General features: G+C 45.4%; 2 protein-coding genes across 5 annotated transcripts in view; both read right to left on the bottom strand.

The window, feature by feature from the left end:
• Window positions 1-8651, bottom strand: part of CTNNAL1 (catenin alpha like 1) — a 55247-nt gene extending 46596 nt beyond the window's left edge. Inside the window, exon 1 of one of the 2 annotated variants that reach the window (XM_040962920.1) lies at window positions 8438-8651. In XM_040962920.1, coding sequence (XP_040818854.1) covers window positions 8438-8578 — 141 coding nt within the window. In that variant the 5' untranslated portion in view covers window positions 8579-8651. The remainder of the gene's footprint in view (window positions 1-8437) is intronic. The other variant, XM_040962921.1, reaches the window with a different exon arrangement.
• A 5775-nt stretch (window positions 8652-14426) lies between these two features.
• The window catches only part of TMEM245 (transmembrane protein 245), an 80257-nt gene continuing 70259 nt past the window's right edge, over window positions 14427-24424 (bottom strand). For all 3 annotated transcript variants that reach the window (XM_040963799.1, XM_040963801.1, XM_040963800.1), the window contains one exon: window positions 14427-15332. In XM_040963799.1, the coding sequence (XP_040819733.1) occupies window positions 15287-15332 (46 nt within the window). In that variant the 3' untranslated portion in view covers window positions 14427-15286. The remainder of the gene's footprint in view (window positions 15333-24424) is intronic.

The raw sequence follows: 24424 nt of genomic DNA, 5'->3' as shown, positions 1-24424 counted from the left end.
ACTTAGCCCTGGCTATTATGAGCATTCCAGGGGTGAACCAACAGCAAAGAAAAGCTCTCCCACGCTCTCTCTCTCTCCCCTTGATTGTCAAATAAATAATAATAAATATATATATATATTTAAAATTAAAGTGAAACATACTGGAAGGACTCAGGAAATAAAAATCAGAAGTGGACATTGTGATGTAGCACATTAAGCTGCTGTTTGGAACACCAATGGAGAGCTCCTCCACTTCTAATCCCGTTTCCTGCTAATGCATGCTGGAAGGCAACACGTGATGGCTCCACTGCCTAGAGTGCCATCACTCACACAGGAGACACAGGCTCCTGGCTTCGGTCAGGCACCAGCCAACACGCCCTCTATATATGAATTCACAATGCTTACAACTCTAGTATCTAACAGATGCACCCACTTTATACATGAAGAACTGAAATGTAAAAAGATTAAGAATGTGCCCAGGAAGTTGCCTATACTTTTCAACGCTACCAACCTCACTTTCCTCCCAGAACTGGATCAATGATCAAGCAAGGGAAGGTCAGCTAGTGGGAATGTTTTGTCAGTGTGATGTGCCCTATAGTATGAGCTGTAAAAAAATAGGAGTCATATGAAATGCAGAGTTCTAACACGCAGTTGCCTTAACAGACAACTCTAGAGACTGTTGGAGGATGCCTGCAGCAAAGAGGGAAGAGCAGGCATCCCGTGGAGGGAAAAACAAGATCTGAAGTACTGCAGAACTCTGTCATGGCGTGGAGAACGAGGGCTCACCTGATGCCTTCCAGCAAAGAGCATCAGGAAGTACAGACCACCACGGAATGTATCCTCTTGGCTCAGAGCAACGACTCCTGCCTCCCCTTGTCATGAGTTTGAATTCTGTATGACCATAAGGTAAGTGACCTAATCTTTCTGTGGCTATTCTATCTGTAAAAATTAGCAATAATGGGGCCCAGTGTAGTGGCTTAGGGGCTAACGTCCTCACCTTGCAAGCACCAGGATCTCATATGCATGCTGGTTCTAATTTTGGCAGCCCTGCTTCCCATCCAGTTCTCTGTGGGTGGCCTAGGAAAGCAGTTGAGGCTGGCCCAAAGCCTTGGAACCCTGCACCCTCATGGAAGATCGAGAGGAGGCTCCTGACTCCTGGCTTCAGATGGGCTCAGCTCTGGCCATTGGGGCCACTCGGGGAGTGAATCAGTGGACAGAAGAGCTTCCTTTCTGTCTCTCCTCTTCACTGTATGCCTGACTTTCCAATAAAAACAAAATAAGCAAATCGTTTTAAAAACAGGGCATAATTACAGCACTTACACCATAAGATTATTGCGGGAACAAATGAGTAAATGCAAAGCGCCATACTTGAAATAGCAAGCACCACATAATTGTTAGAGTTGTTACACTAGTCAGATTTCTACACTCTTTGCTCTTTCCTTGTGTTTGTGATTTTGTTTTCCTATTCTCTACAATAATTAGCAGTAAACCCATGGTGGGCCCAGCATGGTGGCCTAGTTGCTAAAGTCCTCGCCTTGCATGCACTAGGATTCCATATGGATGTGGGTTCTAATCCTAGCAGTTCTGCTTCCCCTCCCCTCCAGCTCCCTGCCTGTGTCCTGGGAAAGCAGCCAAGGATGGCCCAAAGCCTTGGGACCCTGCATCCATGTGGGAGACCTGGAGGAAGCTCCTGGCTCCTGGCTTTGGATTGGCTCAGCTTCAGCCATTGCAGCTGTTTGGGGAGTGATCTAGTGGATGAGAGATCTTCTTTTCTGTCTCTCCTTCTCTGTGTAAATCTGATTTTCCAATAAAAATAAATAAATCTTTTTTTTTAAGTAAATCCCCTGACTGAAATGGACATTCTTGGTTTACATAAGCTGTGATAAGGCAGGACATTAAGTAAGGAGGCCAAGAGGAAAACAAAATAGAAACAAAGCTCAGTTTCCTAGTATCTGAGGAGTAATCTAGAAGCCAGCCTAGGTCAGAGAAATTCATCTTCTGAGTTAACTCATGGGTAATATCTTTGAATTTATAAGAGGCTCCTGGCTTTGGATTGGCTTAGCTCCCAGCATCGACAGCTGCAGCTGGTTGGGAGTGAACCAAGCAGACAGATCTTTCTGTCTCTCCTCTTTGTCTGCCTTTCCAGCAAAAGTAAATTTAAATAAACTTAAAAAAAAAATCAGCTGTAGACACAATATGGAAGTAAACACGCCAATCACCACAACATGTTTTCCAAAAGGCAGAAAGTGTATCACTCACAAATCATTCACTATTTAAGTGTCATGTTGCTTATGTGCAATTAAACACCCACCCAAACATACACACACACACACCAACAGACACAAATCAATAAAGGGCAGAGAATGGCATTCACTACTACCTCATCCGTAGCCTAGGACAATGTAGAGAGAAATGAGAAAATGTAAAGAGTGTGGGCCCAGCACAATACCATAATGATTAAGGTCCTTGCTTTGAACATGCCAGGATCCCATATGAGTGCTGGTTCTAATCCCGGCAGCTCCACTTCCCACCCAGCTCCCTGCTTGTGGCCTGGGAAAGCACTGGAGGATGGCCCAAAGCCTTGAGACCCTGCACCTGTATGGGAGACCTGGAGGAAGCTCCTGGCTCCTGGCTTCTGATCAGCACAGCACCGGCCATTGCAGCCACTTGGGGAGTGAATCATCAGACAGATGATCTTCTTCTCTGTCTCTCCTCCTCTCTGTACATCTGCCTTCCCATTAAAAAAAAAAAATCCTTTAAAAAAATGTAAAGGGTGTGAAGGGAAGGAAATCCATCGCAGACAGGCAAAGACTAGTAGGCAGGAATCACATTCCACACCAGGGTGGAGCCCAGGCAGACAGCCCCCTTTCCTTCCCGGGGTAAAAGCCTCCAGAGACTGGGAGAGGGAGTGTAGACCAGAGGAGCAAAGCTACTAAGGAAGAGGAGAGATGCGCTCCACAAATAAGCTCAGTTCTTAGCCTGGATCTTTTCTAAATAATGTTTAAAGAAGTGAAGATGCATGCAGCATCATCAAGCTTAAGAGACCAATGCCAGAGGCTCTCACTGCCCTGTGCCCTGTCTGGACCCCTTCCCGCCCTGCCCGGAAAAGAAGCCACCGCCCTGCCCTCACTGTTACTGCTGCACATATTACATAGCCCTAAATGAGACCTGGCTTAGTTGTGTTTTGTTTTAAACCTTTTTTCGCTCAACATTATGGTTTTGAAGTTTGTCCATACTGATCATTACAGCTGCAACTCATTCACTTCATTGATAGATACTATCTCATTGTATAAATACAGCACAATTGGCTTGGACGACCTACTGCTAGATGTTAGAGTAATTTCCAGTATGGTGCCATCAGAAGTTAAAATGCTGTCCACATTCCAACCCATTTCCTCTAGTCCATGTGCATGGGCTAATCTAGGGGTACGGACTCAGGACTTTAATCGCCAAGCTACCTCCCTCAGTTTTAACAGATTCCATCACACTGTTTTCTAAAATGGTTGTCCTAGTCACATGCCTACCATCTCACACCCATCACTAACATCTCTCATTGTGGTTTTAGCTCATTAATAATGAAGTTGAACATCTTTTCACTTATCTTTTAGCCACCTGTTTCATCTTTTCCAAGATGACCAGATCTGTGACCAAATTTTAATGGCTAATCTTTGTAATTTTGGTTTATGAAAGTATTCCTTTATTCTTGATGTTATGAGTCACTTGGTGGTAATCCGTGTGCCAATTGTATCCCACTTCATGCCTTACTTTTTCACTCATATAATGCCTTTGAATGAAGAGGTTCTTCATTTTAATAAAGTTGACACTTAGAATGCATTCTTTTGGTATATTGGGAAATCCTTTTCTATCCATTCCAAGAGAAGAGATTGCCTTCTCAAAAGCCTAAGTTTTTTCTTTCATATTGGGGGTCACCAATCCACCTAAAGATATTATTATTGCTTTTTAAAGATTTATTTATTTTTATTGGAAAGGCAGATTTACAGGAAAAAAAAAATGGAGAAAAAGTTCTTCCTTCCGTTGCTTCTCTCCCCAAGTGACCGCAACAGCCCGAGTTGAGTTGATCTGAAGCCAGGAGCAGGAGTTTCCTACAGGTTTCCCACATGGGTGCAGGGTCCCAAGTCTTCGATCATCCTCTACTGCTTTCCCAGGGCACAAGCAGAGAGCTGGATGGGAAGTGGAACAGCTGGGATACAAATGTGCACCCTTAACCTTTACTGGAATCCCAGTGCTTACAAGATGAGGATTTAGCCATTGAGCCATTGCACCAGGCCCAAAACTATGTTTTTTTCATGTGATGTGAGACAGAAATACTGTGTCATGTATTTTCATTTAAGCAAGAAGTTATCCTACCTCAATTCTTAACAAGTTCTTCGATGTTCTACTGGTCAGCAATGCCAACCATCATTCACTTTATTACCAAGGATGCCCGTGTAAGCATTTATCTGTTCTAGGTATTCTATTCTGGTTCACTGTGTATTTTTTCACCCCTGTTCTTACACCAACATTGTCCTAGGTACTATTGCTTCAACATAAGTCTTGAAGTCTCCCAGAGCAGGTCTGCCTTGTTTCTGTTCTGCATCTGACATCCTTCTTCTTGTCATACTGCTCTGCTCGGGTTTTCAGTACTACATTCAACAGAAGCTGTGACAGCAGGCATCCAGCTCTTGCTTCGATTTTATGGGAAATGTTGAAGATTGATTGTTTCCATGCTCTTAACTGATAGTTTTCTGTGGCTATTCCAACAGGTTATCATGATTAGGTCAATTTAATTGAATGTCTTTGCTGCATCTATCATTATGAACATACATTATTTCTAATCTGTGACTGCAGAAAACTGCACGGTTTACTAACAATGACACAACCCTGCATTCCTAGAATAAATTCAATAGCAGGAATGCTGACTTGAAGAGTTAAAGAAGAGGGGAATTGATATCAGAATAGAAACTATCTGTTTTTTTTTTTTTAATTTTTGGTTAAGGTTTATTTCCTTATTTCACAGAGTTATAGAGAGAAAGAGAGAGAGAAAGAGACTTGGTCTATGTGCTGATCTACTCCCCAGATGACCACAAAAGGCCAGGCTTGTCCAAGCCAAAGGGGCCAGGAGCTCCACCCAGGTCTCTTACATGAGAGGCACCCTTGCTTCTCCATGCCAGCCCCGCATAGCAGATAAAGCAGTTGTGTATGTCACTAACCACCCATATAGAGGATGGTTCATGTCCTGGATACTCCACTTCCGATCCAGCTCCCTGATAACGCCTGGGAAAGCAACAGAAGATGGCCCAACGTGCTTGGTCCACCCCTGTGAGAGACCTGGATGGAGCTCCTGACTTGGCCTGCTCCAACACCAGCTGTTGCAGACATCTAGGGCAGTGAATGAGTAGACTGATCTCTCTGTCCCTTCTGCTCTCTCTGTAACTCCTCCAAATAAACAAGTCTTAAATTTTAAAAACTATACAAAATAAATAAATAAAACGATACAGTGCTCATCTTATTTCTTTTCAAACTGCTTTCTCCAGGGTATCGTGTATGGCTTATCCTGGCTTCTCTGACATTCTAGAGAGCTTATTACTGATGGTGTTCGTTTGATACTTGGCATGAATTACTCTATACATGTTCTATCTATCAACAAGAACACAGGCCCATCAAAGGGCAACAAATGGTGACCATAAAATAAACCTTTGCTTAAAAGGCGTAAGGGAACCTAGTGATGAAACAGTGACAGAACACACAACTTTTCTATAAAGCTGCAGTTTTAATATCTTAATGCACACTTAAAGTTGTATGTCACGGGCCCAGCATGGTGGCCTAGCAGCTAAAGTCCTCGCCTTGAATGTGCCAGAATCCCATATGGGCGCTGGTTTCAATCCTGGCAGCTCCACTTCCCATCCAGCTCCCTGCTTGTGGCCTGGAAAAGCAGTCGAGGATGGTCCAAAGGCATGGGACCCTGCACCTGCATGGAAGACCCGGAGGAAGCTCCTGGCTCCTGGCTTCGGATCGGCGCAGCACCAGCTGTTGCGGTCACTTGGAATGTGAATCATTGGATGGAAGATCTTCCTGTCTGTCTCTCCTTCTCGCTGTATATCTGACTTTGCAATGAAAATAAATAAATCTAAAAAAAAAAAAAAAGGAAAGTTGTATGTCACATGTCCCTGTTTCGTTAAAAAAATATATTCTGACTATATCTAGCTCTTGATACTAGGCAAAAGTTATCGTTTTTCAGCTGAGTGCAATCAATCATTAGGAGTATAAGTTATGACACTGTGCGAGAAATACAGTCATGGATGTGTAAGGAGTGAAACAAAACCTCTGCTATGACTACAAGGCTGAAGAAGACTTGAAAAGAGTAGGTGTTTTTTCCCCTTTTGGCATTGACCTCTAGTAAACTCCACGAAGATTCTCCTCGTTGGCCCCTGAAGCACAGAAGGCAGAGCTTCAGCAAGGATACATTTTTACTAAAGATAGTGTAAAAAGTTACCATTCTCTAGCTCACAGCCCTAGTTTGTTTTTCCACTGCTGGTCCCCCGCTGGTGGTGATGCAGCCCTGGTAGGCAGCGGTTAGGGTCCACACCCCCGCCAGGCTCCTGCTGTCCCTGTGAGCGCCCTGCTACCAAGTTTCTAGTCCCTGGCATCAGCCCCAGTCCAGCCCTGGCCTTTGCCAGCATTTGAGGAACAAATCAGTGAACGGGAAGTTCACAGTCTCTCCATCTGCCTGTCTCATCTCTGTGTCTCTCAATTTTTTTCAGCAAAGTTTCTTTGGTTTTAAAAACATTTTTTTGAAATTTGAGTAGTTCTTTTTTTTTCAGAATCCATTTTCAAGGAGCTTTTTGAAAAAACCTCATGCCAAGGTCACAGGGTTATTTGGAATAAGAGAGTTAACATTTACAAAGTGCTAAGAACAGTTTAGCACGGAGACTATTAAATAAATGGGTCAAGCACTATTAATTTGAACTCTACTGTTCTCTCTCTCTCTTAATTATTTAGTTGAGGGGCAGAGTTACAGAGAGAGGAGAGACACAGAATCTTCCATCTGCTTTTTACTCCCCAAATGGCCACAGCCGCCAGGGCTATGCCAGGTCAAAGCCAAGAGCCTGCAGCTTATCCCAGGTGTTATAGCGACCCAAGCACTTGGGCAACAACCTTCAGCTACGTTCCCAGGCACATTAGCAGGGACTGGATTTAACACGTATGAGGTTGCTGAGGGGTCACAGACTGAGTTTTACTGTGCAATGCTACAATACCAACTCTTAAAACTGCTCCAACAGTTTCGTGTTGGGTGGTCGTTGCACTGTGGGTGTTTTTGTTTTGAGGACAGGAGTCACTTAGGGACCCCAGCCCTCCTGCCCACTGCTCAGGGACTCTTTCAGGAGCAGACAGGAAGCGGGTGTGGGCATTCCTTGCTGCTCTGTTAGCTGCTAAGCCAGTTAGGAAAACGGGGCTTTTTATTTAATCAGCGTAACAGGAATCTAGGGACCTGGTTGATTGGTATTTCTAAGTAGCTGCAGGGCTGGGCTCCCGCATCACTGAACATGTTGAAGCCGAGTATTGGCGGCCAGGTGTCAAGGATGCTTTATGAAAGAATCTATTAATTTAGAGTCAGATCATTCAAGATTCCTCCCACCTCCACAATGTTGATAAGCCTAGTGTGAGTCAACCAGGAGTTTCAAGGCATGTGAGTCACGCAGACCCAACGCCTGCTGAAGGCACCGCATTCTTCCCTCCCCACAGAGCTTGGCACCTTCTGCATCCAGGTGAGGAATCCCAGCCCTCAGGGCTGCGAACAACCCAGCTCGGAATAACAAACACCTGGCGCAGTTCGCCGGTTCCCGTCTAGGGTTACCATCGACAAATACAACAACGCAGACAGCCCAAACCGGGCGAGGGCAAAAAGATGGGCTCCGTGGTGGCCGGACAAAAGCAGACCTATGTGGGCAGGCGGGTCAAGCAGCAGGGGCCTGGGATAGGGACCGGGAAATCGGAGCTGAGGGAGCTCACACACAGAGGAGAGAGGGACAAAGGCCTCTCGGGAGAGCGCGCTGCACTGCGAGGCCACTGGCGGCTCGGGCTGGGGATGCGAGCGAGCGGCGACAGTTGGCTGCGTCGCGGTCACTAGGAGGTCCTTGAGGCCCCAGGGTCGGCTGTGCTGCTGGTCCAGCCGAGGGGGCTTCTTCGGCAGTCACAGGAGGGTCCCGAGGCCCAGCCCCGGCAGTGCACCTGCCCGGCTCACTCCTCCACGCCACAGCCCCCTCTATCCACGCGCCGCGTCTCGGAGGGTGGCCCAGTCCCCGTGCGCCTCGACCTCCGGTGCCTCGGCGCCGACGCGGGAATCGAGGCAGCCGCTGACGCCCGCCGCGCCGGGGCCGAGGCCGGGTCCCAGGAGCGGCCGCCGCCATGGAGGGCCGCAGCTGGAGGGAGCGCAAGAGCCGCACGGGGGACACTTTACCTGAGAAACCAGCGGGAGCAACGTCTGCTCTACCGAGCGCGTTTTGATCTCGAGTCCCGAGTCGAAGGCAAAGCCCGACGGGCTAGAGCCGTGGACAGCTCCGGCGCTGCCGAGGCCGGCGGACCCGGGAGAGGCGGCCATGGTCCTCCGCGCGACGAGCAATCCAGACTCCGCGCCACCGCGAGCCCTCTGGCCGCCAGCACGCCCGTCAGCTGCGGCGCACCCGCGCCACCGGAGGCCCCGCCCCCGTGCCGGACACGCCCCCACGGCCCGCCAGGGCACGCCCACACCCGTCCCGGCCCCTCCACCCTTCACTCCAGACCCCGCCCCGTCCCCGCCCACCACGCCCCGGCAGCGCACACCCACACCAGTCCTAGTCCTGTCTACCCTCCACTCCAGGCCCCGCCCATACTACCCCAACAGGGCACGCCCACACCCTTCCTGGTCCCGCCCACCCTCCACTCCAGGCCCCGCCCCGGGCCCGTCCCTGTTGACCCAGGCCCGCCAAGCCTCTGAGCGCCACCTTCGCGGGTCCGTTTTCGGCAGCCTGGCCCTCAAGACCCTCATTCCCTATTTACCATCACAGCTCCACCCAATGCCCCGCCGGCCCCGTTTTTTGCACCGCCCCCTCTCTCTTTAGGTAGGCTCAGGGCATGTCTCCCCAGGGTAAGGACAAGAAAGGTGACACCAGAGGGTTCCCTTCAGCTACTGGCCTCTTCCCTAGACAAGGACAAGCATCCCTTAAATTAATCCGAATTGCCACAGTGCTGTGGAAGCTGTCCTAGGGTTGAAACCCGCACGGCACAGTTATCAAGTCTGTGGGGGTCCTGAGCATTGAACTTTACCCGCCCCCCCCCCACCTTCCCTCCTACTTATTTTCTGACCAAGTTTCTCATAAACTGAGCCTAGCTGAAAAGGAAACATTTAGGGCCCCGCCAGATGGCTCAACTAGCTAATCCTCCCCTTACAAACACTGGGATCCCATATGGCTGGCTTCTTCCGATCAGCGCAGTTCTGGCAGTTGCTGCTGCTTGGTATGTGAACCATTGGACGGAAGGTCCATCTGTCTTTTTCTCTCTGCAGACCTTCTCTGCAGACAAAAACACATCATTTATATTTTTTTTTAAAAAAAGGAAGCACTTGATAATCCACTCATCTAATACCAGGAGACTCAGGAAGAATGGAATTAAATAAAACATGAAAAAGCTCCCTCTACTGCTTAGCAAGACTTTACTTTTTAAAACTTTTCAAAATTACTTTCCGGCCAGTGCCAGGTATGTTTTCCTAGTAACAGCTCACTGAATGGAAAGATCATGGTTGCTGTGTTTCTGAGAAGTCCCTTAAGGGCAAGGCTAAGAATGTGTTCTCCAAGCTTACACAGGTTTCCTGCCAAATGCATGCACCCTGCGCACGAAGCCTACTTTGTGAACTTCTGCATCGAGCAATGGGAACCTATCAAAGCAGAGAGTGAGACCAGCTGGCTCCCCTTACACCTTGGCGTGATCATGTTTCCATCCCTAGGGCCACCCCATGAGCCGGCCACCCTCAGGGAAGTGCTTCCGTTTGTCCGCCCAGCTTCAGCTCCCAGAGCTGCACTGTATCTTCGGTATGAAGACAGCCACGGGGAGACTTGCTTAGTCTTAATTTCATTCTTCCATTTCACAGCCCTCAGTCACCTGTCCGTCCATATCCTTACCCACCAGCCGCATGTTCCCTGTGCACTGAGGACTCCAGCTTCTGCACCTGCTGCCCTCTCTAGGATACTCAGCACTACAGAAGTGGGCAATATTCCATAAACGCTTGCTGCAGGCCCTGACATCAGAAGACACAGATAAATGTACTCGTGAAAGTTTGGCTACAGATCACATTTCTCAGTAGATAAAAGATGACTGCCAGATGAGGATGTGTTTAACATAGTCATTTTATTTCAAAATATAAATACTTTACATTTACAAAGAAGTTACATTAGTGGGTTGTCAAAGGGAGTTAAAGCTAAGAAACAGTATCATTGTAAGAACATTTACCATTTACTGGAAACTTCTTTTTCACTTTCAAACCATGTCTTCGTTGCCTGAGAATACACAAACTGACAGATTTTCCAAGAGGTCCCTAAACAATTATGAGGGCATCTCCGATCTTCATTTTCAAATCAAATCATATTTGAAATACACACCAATCACCTAAACCAAGTGTCACTGCAAAGCACAAAGAAGTTTCCTTTGGAAGAGGTACAACACTTTTTGGGTCACTACATTACTGAACAAAATGATGTGTGGTAATAAGCCAGACTAATATTCCTTCAAGATCTGCTTTTATGCTTTTTGTTGAAAAACGGAAAGCTAGAAAAGCAGCAGCCAAGTGAGGAGCGAAGAACTTTGGACCTGGAGTCAGCTCTGCCAGTGAGTTCTGGCCCCATGGCTTTGTGGTCTAATGAAAAATCACAACAAGGTTTCCAGTGCCTCATCCGCCCAAAGAGAATAATACTGCCTGTCTCACAGGGTTGTCTTCCCCGAAATGTGTGAAAATTCTAAAGTGCCATGCAAAAGCATCACTAAAACATGGTATCCATAGTTTGCCAATAATTATTGAGAAACCTGTAAAACTAAACATAAATACTAATTTTACACATCATGGGTGGAATTTTTAAAAATTATCTCGCTTTTAAAACAATTTATTTTTATTAGCAAGTCAGATTCACAGAGGAGATACGAAGTTCTTCAACTCACTAGTTCACTCCCCAAGTGATCGCAACGGCCAAAACTGAGCTGATCTGAAGCCAGGAACCAGGAGCTTCTCCCAGGTCTCCCACATGGGTGCACGGTTCCAAGACTTTGGGCCATGCTCAGCTGCCTTCCAAGGCCACTGGAAGGAAAAGGAAGGCAAACACGGAGCTGGAAGGGAAATGGAGCAGCAGCCAGGACATGAAATGGTGCCCATATGGCATAATGGCACATGTAAGGCAAGGACTTTAGCCACTAGGCTACGGTGCCTGCCCCTTTATGCTTTTTTTGAAAAAAATATAGTTTTCATGGTCAATGCATTTTCTAGTTCCTCACTAGACTCTGAGATGCACACAGTAGTTCAGGAGTAGATTCACCATTCAGCACTTGCACTAGGGATGTCTTGAAAGAGCGCTAAGCTTCGTGGAATGCCATGTTTCCCAGAGGAACTGTAGTACCCTGACACTCTGAGAAAAGTAGGGGAAGGATGGCCATCATCAAAAGTCAACAGTGTAAAAACCCACCAGGTAAAATTGACTGTCCAAAACTTCTTACAAGTGCTGCAGAAACAAACTGAGCATTCTGCCCTCCAATGCCACACACACTAGTTCTCTTTTATACACATTTCTTAGAACTAGTGCTATAAAACACATTTTGCCAAAAGTTACTCTGCTGTGAAAAAAAATAGAACAGTTGATTGAAAGATAAAAGAACCACATTCTACTCAGAATTTGTTACTACTGGGCTATGTGTCAGACACTTCACTTGAACTTACAAATTTGTTCCCTTTTGTCAAATATGACAGGATCTCCTAATTATGAGCCCATTTGGCACAGGATTTCTATGACTCCAAAAGACAGAACATCTGTATAAGTCTGTTGATTAATGTACTGCGTAAATATGTTGATTATTTTTAAACTGCTCAGGGACTTCAGATACTATCTGTAGGTTCCTGAAAATCTGAGTTGACAAATCTATTTTGACAGTGAAATGTATAAAGATAAGGAACTGATAAAAGTATTTATTTTTTGCTGAAATTAGCATTTGGGAATTTGGCTACCGCTACTGTGAAATGTGCCCTCAGAATCCCAGTGTGTTAACACTCTTGCAAGTTTTTGGAAGACCCCACAGCACAGACTGCAAGGTCAAGTACAGGATACGGGCAATCCTTTAGGGTTAACACACCTGAACTGCTTGGCCCCAATCTAATACTCACGGCCTAAATATCTGAGTACTTCCTCACAGATTTCTAACGCACTAATACAACTGGAGTAGGAACTAGAGGAACGTGGAAGTCCTGAGAGGTCACAGTGGGTGAGCCAGGAGCTCTCATCTGCAGCCACTTAACAGCCCTTTAACAGGAAGAAGCAGCTGCCTTTTCCAAAGGCCACATGGTTGCTTGAAAACAGGATCTCCACGTGACATGTCTTGGGCATCTTTCCACCGCCAGGGGTCAACCACACAGGTCTCTGAGGCAGAGGGAAAACTGCCAGCTGGCTCCCTTTCGTGGAAGCGGGTATTAGGAAGCTTTATGGTTTTAACAATAAGGTTGGCATCCGAGGCAGCCCCATGGAGATCATTTCCAGGAACAGAGTGAGTGACGGGAACTGGGGAACTCACATGATGAGGCATTTATGTTGAAAAGTCCCATGGATATCTGTGTGGAGAGCAGTACCTCCTGCTGCCAGCTGCCTTTAGTTGACAACAGTGAATGTGACCTTGAAACTAATCTTAAGTAAGTCTACAAAATGAAGATACTGGGAAAAGTGATCTGTGTTATTTGCTTTTACTGAAACGACTTTGATACTTCCTCAGTGCATTTGCCTGTTCTTGGCGACATACCCTGTTTCTGAGCTGAATTCTGACCAACAGCCGAGAGGTTATTTTTGAGACTTGAGCTTACGACGCTCACCTTTTCAATACCAGCAGATCTTTCCGCCCTATGAAGTCTGCAAAACATCCTCATGGAACTTGAAGGGGCACCCAGGCTGCTTCTCTCTCGTTCTGAGGGTCCTGGGAAGACCTCCCCAGCTGGTGGGCCTTCCTGGTCCTCACGCCGTGGCTGTAGCGAGGGTCCTGCCTCCTGCTGAGGACTTGGCAACACCCAGGCCAGCTCTGCTGCTGCTGGCAGTGCAGGTGAGGTCCATCAATGATGCTAGTTTTGGCAGCTCTCATCTATCCTGCCCGAGCTCAGAGCTTCACTCTCAGAACCTGGTACTCACACTAACAATTACCAGAGCAAATAGCCACATATTAACTCCAGTTTGGTTTCTTGCAATCTTAGTTTATACAGCTAAACACACTTCGGAGGAACATAATTTATATATGCGCACTAATTCGTTCTGTAATACTTGACTATTACAGACATATGCTAATTACAGTTATAAACGCACCAGTATATAATTAACAAACACGACCTTGATTTCTTCTTTAACCTCTTTAGCGCAAGTAAATTTTTAGTAAAGAATTAACATGACCTGGAGAAGAATTAGAGTAGGAGAAGAATTCTTAGGGTTTCTCTTCTACAGCCCCCTGCACTGACCCTGGAGTTTACAAACTGCTAGAAAATGTTTCAGTGAATGAATCAATGACTGGATAACTGATCTAAGAAGAAAATGGGGTTACTTGGGTGCCAAATCTAGTACTGGGAGAACATTCTATATGGCGAAATATTCACAGTAAAAAGATGTGCATGTGCTCTATATCAGAACAGTCAAAAGGCCACATGACATTCATGAGATGGGATTTTTAGTACTTGGAAATCATGTAAGCTATTAAGCTAATTACAATGAACTTCCTAGTCAGTCAGGAGGTGTTTTAGAAAACAGCTATTTCTACTTGTAAATGTTTAAAAAAAAATCCCCACCAAAATCCCCAACACTTGCTTTCTCCCAAAATCCCCTGTGAGCATTAGGGCCTGGAGATGGCCTCCAACAGCAGAAAGGGCAGAGCTAACAGCTGGGTGGGATTCTAATTTCAGCCCTGTCATTACCTGCAGGACAAGTCCTCATTCGTAACCAACAGCAATACCTAGTTTATCTCGGGTCACTCTGACTCTGCCCACGACAGAGCAGATCCGTTTGCAGACTGTGGAGTCTGGAAGATCTCAGGCCCATCTTATTCAACTTCGTGACTCTGCTCTGGTCGCTTGCTCAACTTTAACTTCCCCATTAGTGTGAAACTGTTGTAAAATAATATGAAGCCATGTGAGAGCTGATGTGAACTGGTTGAGGAAGAATATGTGCAAAAGAATTTTATAAAATGTAAAGCTACAATTCAATTCAACAAGCATTCGGTTCGTCATATATGTGCAAGGCACTGTGCTACATGAGGAAAACCACTGAGTAAATATAAAATCTACTGCTAATCAGTAACTATTGGCCGAGTTCCAGATACCGATCCTGGGATACGCTGAACAAATCAGAGTACTGTTACACCTGAGATTTTTAACATTTGGAAAAAAAATTTTTTTAACAATAGCATGAATCCTACCATATTGCTACCATCCACGGCAACTTAAGAACTTTACTGCAACATTGTCTCAGAGATCGGGAATTCTGGCAAGAATGTATGGGGGAAGGACTGAGAGAAGAGTTTCTCGATCATTCTGCACCTCACTCTGCAGAACTGCTCGTTTTGAAAGGAGGAAGGATAACACTGTGCAAGAACAGAGGAAGACTCATCCTTCCTCTTCAGGTAACCACACACTGAAAAGTGAAAATCCTCTTCATGGAAAAGTGGCTGCTCCAAGAGAAAACACCATGGTACATTCTCTTAACAGCAGATAGTTCTTAAAGTAACTTTATAAATACATGTTACAATCATATAAACAAAGTGGAAAAATGTCAATCCGGAGAACCAGTGTATAAACAAGCTTTTCAAGCCATCTTTGCAACAGTTAAGTGAGCAAACCACATTTCTGAACTCTCACACCATGCTTTAAAATGCAGAGCAGCCCACAGCAAGTTCTCTCTTGTCCAGGAATTCTGTGTGCAAGGCCGGGAGGCTTCTGCTTCTCCCAAGGCTCTTGCCTGCTGGGCACAGCCGGAATGAGGGAAGGCCATGGCTGAGCAGAGGCTCGCTGTCCAGGCTAGGCTGCCATCGAGCAATCTCTGCAGTGAAAACCACGTCAGTCGGCTGAAGACTTCAGATCTTCAGAAATATCACGGAAAGTCCTGAAAGAGGCAAAGAACAATGAACTTTGCTTTTGGAACGAGAAAAACATAAAACCACAGAGATAAATGGAAGTAAAAAAGCATGAACTTTAACAGCATTTAAACAGCAACCGAGTCCCATACAATACTACTACCTTATTTTTATAAACTTTGAGATCTTAATTAGATTATACAGGTCCGACATTTTTTTCCTAGCTTTTTCATTAAGTATTGTTTCACAGTCTGCTAGCTGTCAGTAATTCTTTATTAGTAAGAATCCCAGTTTTCCCTGGGTTTATTTTCTCCCATTCTAAAGACTTTCTCCAGACTTCCTTGAAAACACAGATGACCCGGGGACTACTTTGTATTTCTCAGCCCATGAATTAACTGAAGTGCTGTGCGTCTTCTGGGCAACTCCTGAAGGAGAGGGCAGGCTTCAGCTCCTCTGCCTTCCTCCCAGTTGGAAAGAGGGTATGATGAGGAGGTTACAGAGAAAGCAAGCAAACATTAAGAGACCAAAGATTTAAATACTAGGCAGGAACATTTTATTAGAAAATAGGAAGGCTGGTTAAGCAGAGTGCAAAGATGCATGAATATGACTGAGGGCAGGAGAAAGGGAGTGGATCTTTTTACCAAATAAACTTTTTAAAAGATTTATTTATTTTATTGGAAAGGCAGATGTACAGAGAGGAGGAGAGACAGAGAGGAAGATCTTCCGTCCAATGACTCACTCCCCAAGTGGTCGCAATGGCCGGTGCTGTACCGATCCGAAGCCAGGAGCCAGGAACTTCCTCTGGGGCTCCCATGCAGGTGCAGGGTCCCAAGGCTTTGGGCCGTCCTCCACTGCTTTTCCAAGGCCACAAGCAGGGAGCTGGATGGGAAGCAGAACTGCCGGGATTAGAACCGGCGCCCATATGGGATCCCAGTGTGTTCAAAGCAAGGACCTTAATCATTATGCTATCGCACCGGGCCTACCAAATGAATTTTTACACATGCAGTATTTCTGATTCACATCAAAAAAGCTGGGTGAATGACACTAACTGCTAGCAGGATGTAGGTGGTCTTCTGTGTACATGAGGTGTCTGCTAGGGGACAGAAACAGCTAACCTCTACTATACGACTTACATACTAGAGAAGGATAAGTGTCATGTGCTCAAGTTTGCAGCACAGTTTACAATGAACCTGAGCTATGACACCCACGTTAGACATCAGGATGGGGATAAGTTGGGAAAAGACATTGGTGGAACACTCTGGTGTCTCTGAACTTTTTAAAGATGTATTTATTTTTATTGGAAAGCCAGATTTACAGAGAGAAGCAGAGACAAAGATATTTCATCTGCTGGTTCACTGCCAAGTGGCTGCCACAGCTGGAACTGAGCTGATCCGAGGCAAGGAGTAAGAAGCCTCCTCTGGGTCTCCCCTGCAGTACAGGGTGCCAAGGTTCTGGGCCATTCTCAACTGCTATTAGTTAATATATACTAATTATTCAATCTTTCACTAGAGAGCCAAAATCAAATAAATTTTCCAAACTTCAGGGAACAGTTGCAAAAACAAATATGGTAAAAGTTTTCATTGTGTACAATCACCTAAAAACTCTGAAAGCAAGGCTCAGTGTTGTGGTACAGCAAATTAAGCCAGTATCTCCAATGCTGGCATGCTATACTGGAGCACTGTTTATAGTCTCAGGTGCTCCAGTCCCCACTAACACATCTGAGAAAGCAGTGGAAGATGGTCGAATTCTCGGCCCTTGCCATCCATACTGAAGACCCAGATGGAGTCTGAGGTTCCCAACTTGGCCCAGATCTGGCTGCTGCAGCCATTTTGGAAGAGAATCAGCAGATGAAAGATTTCTCTCTCCACCCCCCCCCATGCCCCCCTCTCCCTCTCACTTGAAGTGAATAAATCTTAAAACAACAGAAAACCCATAAAGTAAATCATCTGAACCTCAAACGCAGTTCCACAATTGCTGCCTTCCTCATTCCTTTTGTCTTCCTGATTTGTATTTAGGAGGACTAGATAGGCAGGGCAGCCATAAAGACTAACCTTCTAGTACAAGACTGAGACACCTTCCATGTCAAGCGAAATACAGTCTGTTACAGAAAAGATTACATTCAACGATGCTCAGCTCTCTCAAGGATCTATTAAGGATCTCCCTTCTGCTCCAGCTACTGTGACTGGGAAAGCAGTACAGACGGCCCAAGTGCTTGGGTCCCTGCCAGCCCCATCAGAGACCAGGAAGGGAGCTTCCTGGCTTAGGGAGCAGACCATCTCCTGCCATTGCAGCCATTTGGGGAGAATCAGTGGATGGAAGATCTCTCTACATAATCCCAACTTTGAAATAAATGAAACAGGGCACTGAGCCCCCTGAGCCTCTCAAACCACTTCGAGAAACAGGTGAGTTTCCTGGCCATTGCCCCAGAAGCACTAAGGGGTTTATGTGTTAGTGATAAAACCTACCATGCTAAGAATATGCTGGTAGGTCTAAGAACTGATATGAATTTTAATGTTCTGAAAAAAAAATGTTCAAAAATGAAGATCTGTACATATACACTCATGTTGGTGTCCATTGATAACTACCAGGATTTCTCATTATCAGTAATGCCATTTTGTGGCATACGATTTTTGCTAACATTTCCAGCCTCCGTTCTCTAAAGCTGTGACAATCAAAATGTCTCCACTCATGGCTAACTGGGAGGAAAGCTCACCCTCAACTCCTGCAAGGATCATGACTATAGATACCTGTCTACTTACTATATATCTGTCTTTCACAGTCTTATCCACATTTGCATTTTCACATATATAAAGACAAAGCTATTTCAGACCATGTACCTTCCAGTAGTGTTTGACTCTGGAGAATCCTGAAAAAAATCCTAACAAAAAAATCACCCAAACCTGGTTGTTCCATAAAGTATTTTCCAATGCTCAGCAAGTTTCTTAATTCATCCTTTGACATCTTTTCCTATTACTAAGATATTTACAAGTCTGAATCTACTTGCATAACTATTTAGCTCCTCTAAATTATGAATGAAAATTTCAGCCTTCAGGCAAACACACATGAAATAAGATTAAGGTTGTGGTTAGCCTGGTGACTGATTTCTGTTGACAAGTAAGATTAGCTGTAACCTTGAAATTCATACCTGCTATTCAATTCTGCCTCCAGGCCAAGAAAGCTTGCAAAAAGACTTAGAAGAAAAAGAAAAAAACAAAAAACCAAAGTGGAACGAACTAAGAGAACAGGAACAGTTTTCCATCTCAAGGTTACTGCTAGATGGGTACATCATAGCCATGACAGAATGTGTGTTTGAAATTCTGCTGCACTAAAACTGCTTTTAAACAAACCTCTACCTATGCAACAAAAATCTATAACCTAGAACTTAAGAAATAATATGTTTCTGGTCCACTCAAGAGTTCCAACTTATTAGTTGGACTCATAAAACATTAACTCTCTAGATGAGGAAAAACAAAGGGTTAAATGTTAAATTTACATTATTTCCAAAATTACAACTTTATTTTTTGGAGACTACTTATTTTTATTGGAAAAACAGACTTACAGAGAGAAGGGAAGTTGAGACAGAAAGATTGTCCTCCTGCTGGTTCACTCCCCAAATGGCCACAATGGCTGGAGCTGAGCCAATTGGAAGCCAGGAGCTTCTTCTGGATCCCCACATGGCCCAAGGCTTTTGCCCATCCTCCTAATGCTCTCCCAGGCCATAAGCAGGAAGCTGAATAAGTGGAGCAGCTGGACACAAGCCGATGAATATATGGGATGCCCAAGCTTGAAGGTGATCAGCCTGCTAAGCCATGACACTGGCCCCCTCAAAAATGTTTAATGTCTCCCCTAAACCATCAAATGCAGCATCCTTTTCCAAACAAGATGGGGTACTGTGCTCGAAGCACTACAGCTGTCACACTGCTTATCTAACCATATACAGTATAGACAAGCAGTAACTATGGCTGGTATCTCACACTTCCTTCATGAGTCCTGCTCCCTGAAAACATATGAGAATCTGCTGCCCCCGTGTATCAATGCTAATGTTAGTTCATTTATACTGCCTCCTACCTCCACTAAATGCTTACATCCATTTAAATTTCATAACTAAAGACTTGTTGACTCCCAGCTTCCCAGAAACACGGAATAAATTGATTATTTACAAAAAGGGCAGGGGGTACCTGGTGCAATGGTTCAGTGGCTACATCCTCGCCTTGCAAGCACCACGATCCCATTTGAGCGCAGATTCATGTCCCCACTGCTTCACTTCCCATCCAGCTCCCTGCTTGTAGCCTGGGAAAGCAGTTAAGGACAGCCCAAAACTTTGGGACCCTGAACCCGCGTGGGAGACCTGGAAGAAGCCCCTGCCTCCTGGCTTTGGATAGATTCAGCTCTGGCCTGTGCAGACATTTAGAGAGTGAACGAGCAGATGGAAAAAGTTTCTGTATCTCCTCTCTGTGAATCTGCATTTCCAATAAAAATTAAATAAACATTTTAAAAATAAAACATAGGGCCTGGCGGCATGGCCTAATGGTTAAGGGCTTTGCTTTGAATACACTGGGATCGCATATGGTCGCCAGTTCTAATCCCAGCAGCTCCACTTCCTCTCTATCTCTCCTCCTCTCTGTATATCTTTGTAATAAAAATAAAATAAATCTTTTTTAAAAAAACCATAAGGGCCCGGCGCGGTGGCGCAGTGGTTAAGGTCCTCGCCTTGCACGCCCGGGATCCCATATGGGCGCCGGTTCTATCCCGGCAGCCCCGCTTCCCTTCCAGCTCCCTGCCTGTGGCCTGGGAAAGCAGTCGAGGACGGCCCAAAGCTTTGGGACCCTGCACCCACGTGGGAGACCCAGAAGAGGCTCCTGGCTTCAGATCGGCATAGCATCGGCCGTTGCGCTCACTTGGGGAGTGAATCATTGGACGGAAGATGTTCCTCTCTGTCTCTCCTTTCTGTATATCCGCCTTTCCAATAAAAAAAATAATAAAAATAAATCTTTAAAAAAAAAACATAAAACAATCTTCAACTAATATTATTTGGTTGAAGTTGGCTCTGCAGAGCTGAGTGTGTTTCTCCTAGACCTGTACCAGCATAATTCCAAGTGTAACGAAGCACATGCCATCACTCCTCGGCTCATGCCTTTGCTTCCAGCGACTAAGATGCAAAGGCTGGGGTTTTCTATGCTCCATCCTCTTCCATGTCCAGCATTTTCTGTGCACCAGATGCTCTAATCATTCAGAATGCTTATCAATGGATGGGAAGACAAGGAGTTGAACACACACCTTTGTGACACACTTTACTGCAAGATGCTGTAGGACACAGCAAAGGTGCCTTACCTAAGCCATGGTGTGCCATGGATGCTCCTCAGAGGTACAGTCCTTTGAGGACAGACCATAAAAGGAGACAACTACACTGCCCTCAGTGAACTACTAAATCAATACGGCTGGAAAACAGTGCACAGCAGGCAGCACAGAGAGATGATCCAGGAGAAATCCGCAGAAAGACAAACGGAAAGTCTGAAGTTTATATTTTACCTTGAAAACCGAGAGAAGGCACCGTGGGAATATTAAGCAGCAGAGGAACCTGATATTTAAGCTTTGGGAAAACCGGAAAGGCTGCCCTTTAGAGGACAGATTGGAGAGAAGCATGACTAGAATCAGAAAGAGTCTGCCACGAGGTCACATCACTGGGAAAGTGTGGGAACACACCCATGATGAACATTTCAAGTAACAGAATGTTTAGCTCAGCAGAGAAAGTGGGAGCATCTTCCCTTCCCATATCCGGTTTTGTCCCTCTTTCTCACCCTACCCCCCTAATTCTAAATGTTCTAACAGGAAAGACACTTGACTGCAATTCTAACGTAAAGGCCTACAGGAGTGAGGATGCTTTTGGAGACCATCCTCCCTATCTCATCTTACAAAGAAAAAAAATTAATTCTGGACTCCTTAAAGTAGAATGCACGATATCTTAATTACCAATCATTTTCTTTTATAAAAAGAATCTTGGTTTTGATTGAATTTTGAGTATTTAATTATGAAAAATATTCACAGCTAGGTTATAACAATCAATATTTCCCAAAACAAAAGCTGAATTCCACCATGGCTGTCACCCTCGAGCCTGTCATGGCGAAAGAGTTTCACAGGGAGAACAGCAGGTGATGTCTGCGGATGCTTACATCCATCTCTACAAATGCCCCAGGATTAACAGAAACCAGAATGAATAAAACACTCTGATTATGGAATGAAGGCCCAAATGGTAGATAGCCCAATGCTGCACTGTAGTTTCTTTGCCATCAAAAGACTGTACTCTCCTCTAAACAGCAAGACGGAGACAAAGAAGCAACCTCCCATAGTCCTTCCTTAGCTGGAAGGCTATTTGTCTGAAGAACCATAGCAAGGCAGAGAACAGTCTTGTAAGACGTCCTTACATGCAGGAAGAGGTCTGCTCAGGGCTGGTGCAGGAGGGTAGTAGGCTAAGCCTCTGCTTGCCAAGCCAACATCCTATATAGGCACAGGTTCCTGTCCCAGCTGCTTCACTTCTGATCCAGCCCCCATACCTACGGATGGTAAAGCAGTACAAGATGGCTCCCACGTGGGACCCTCCAGAAGAAGCACCTTCTGTGTACAAAACACTGCTGACAGATGTTGTGGCTATGTGTGTAATTAAACTAAACATGGCTTCTGCAGGAACAATAGCTAGCTGAATGTGGGAGAATAACCAAATGTGTAAAAGAAAATTATACTACAGAGGAAAGGTACAAGGTAAGATCTGTGGAAGCACGAAACTGGCAGAAATAATAAAACCTAATCTTGAGAGCTGAAAAAGGCTTCTCTGATGAGCTGACGCTGAGTTAAGATCTGAAGAATCAGAGGCCAGCATTGTGGTGCACGGGTGAAGCCACTGCCTGCAACCCCAGTACCCCCACCAGAATACTGGCTCCAGTCCCGGCTGCTCTGCTTCTGATCTGGCTCTCTGCTAATGTGCCTGGAAAGGCGCCAGAACCAGGTCCCTGTCACCCACATGGGAGACCAAGCTGGGGCTCCTGGTTCTTGGGTAAAGCAAAACCCAGCCCCAGTTGTTGCTTCCATTTGGGGAATGAACCAGCAGATGGAAGAGCTTTCTCTGTTTGCTTCTTCCTCTCTTTCTATAACTCTGATTTAAAACAAAACAAAAAAACAAAACCTAAAGAATGAACAAAAGTTAATTAAGAAGGAAAATGGGGTTTATCCAAACAGACAAAGGTTGGAGTTTCAATGGGGCCTGGCACAAGGGAGGACCTAAAGAAAGCCAAGTACAACTGTTGCTCAGATGTCAAAGGGGAACTTGCAAGATCAGTGGGTGAGGCTCAAGCCCCACCATACAAGGCCTCGAGAAGCATGCCAAGGCTTTTGCTGTCTTGTGAAACCAACAGGAAGTCACTTTTGATAAACATATCCAATTAGAGATGCTTGCATTCTGCAACATCCATGTCAGCTACAATCTAGAGAACGGGCAGGAGGAGAACAAAAACAGAGGCTGAGTCCTGCCTGGGCGACTAGGGTATGTGCAGCAGTTCCATGAGCAAAGCCGGGCACTTGGCTCAGTACAAACCAGAGGATGGGGCATTGGAGATGAATAAACATGGAGAGATCTAAGGTAAAATTAAGGTGAATGTAGGCAATGAAAGTATTCAGGATGGCTGCACTATGCTGTATGTGGAGGAGAGGACAGCTACAGAGCTGCTTTCAGAGGAGTCACAGTGCGGAGGGAACGTTTGCTGAACAGCTGCACAGCAGCAGCGAAGCTAGCCTCTGTGAGCCTTGGTTTCCTCATCTACACAATTGTTCCTAACCCCTAACCTCACAGGAAAACCTTGGACAGATTAAGCAAAACATCTGTAGAGCTTAAGTTCCAATAAACATTAAGTCCCAATAAACGCCAGAAAACATTGTGTTTGTTATTATTTAAGAGATCACACTTCCTCCAGGCTCTCTCAAAACCCCATCAAAATGCCATTAAAAGCACTTTTTTTTAAAGGCAAAAAGCAGCATGAAGGAGAAAAAAAATAACCCTAAGAGGCAAGAACTTTAAAAATGTGAAATGTGAAATGTGAAAAGTGGATGGACAACAGTTATGACCCAGCATTCCCTGAGAGCCAGCAGTGCAAACAATTTGTAGCAAAAGTCCCCATAAGCCTCAGCATTGGGTGCCATCAAGTTTATCGCGAAGTGGGCTGAAGATGGGACTAACCTCAGGAGGATTGCTGCAAAAGGCAGCAAGACCCCAACCCTTCAATATCCTCACCCCACCTCCCCTCAGCCAAGCAGCTCCACAACCCTCTCCTTCTTGGTAGAAAATGAAAGCTGTGTCCCTGCTGGAGAGGACAGAATCCAAACACAGTGGGAAAGAGGACAGAGGCAAGGACAGAAGGGATTCCACAGTGACACAGTGACACAGGGTCATCATCTGGCAGGCCCTTCACTCCTGCTGCCTCAGAGAAGGCTGGAAGCCAGGAATAAGCCTCTAGCCAGTAGCTGACAAGATTTTTCTTCATAAGTAAAAATAATATTAATTTTAATGATTTATTTGTTTTTATTGGAAAGGCATACAGAGAGGAGAAGAGACAGAGAGGAAGATCTTCCGTCCGATGATTTACTCCCCAAGCAGCCGTAACGACCAGAGTTGCACTGATCCGAAACCAGGAGTTCAGAACCTCTTCTGCCTCTCCCATGTGGGTGCAGGGTCCTAAGGCTTTGGACCGTCCTCAATTGCCTTCCCAGGCCACAAGCAGGGAGCTGGATGGGAAGCAGGGTCGCTGGGATAAGAACCACTGCCCATATGGGATCCCCGGCACGTTCAAGGCGAGGATTTTAGCCCATAGTCTAATGTGCCAGGCCCAAAATAATATTAATTGGTAAGCAAAAAATTGTATAGGTAATGAAACAGATTATATAGAAAGATTGAAATATAAAAATTTACAGAATCATAATAATGTGAAAACTGAGTACTGATTGAGCCACTATCACAGTTTAATTGTACAGAGAGGAGTTTAAGTGTACGTATAGTGGATGTTAGAGTTAATTCCTCAACCCTCAAGTGGGAAATCAGGAGTTACACTTCCTATACAAGACCAAAATCCAGAAATTA

The sequence above is a fragment of the Ochotona curzoniae genome, unplaced genomic scaffold, assembly GCF_017591425.1.
Source record: "Ochotona curzoniae isolate NIBS_2020 unplaced genomic scaffold, NIBS_Ocur_1.0 scaffold_3208, whole genome shotgun sequence".
NCBI classification, from domain to species: domain Eukaryota; kingdom Metazoa; phylum Chordata; class Mammalia; order Lagomorpha; family Ochotonidae; genus Ochotona; species Ochotona curzoniae.
Note: the sequence above shows the minus strand (reverse complement) of the source record. Positions and strands in the feature narration are given on the sequence as shown.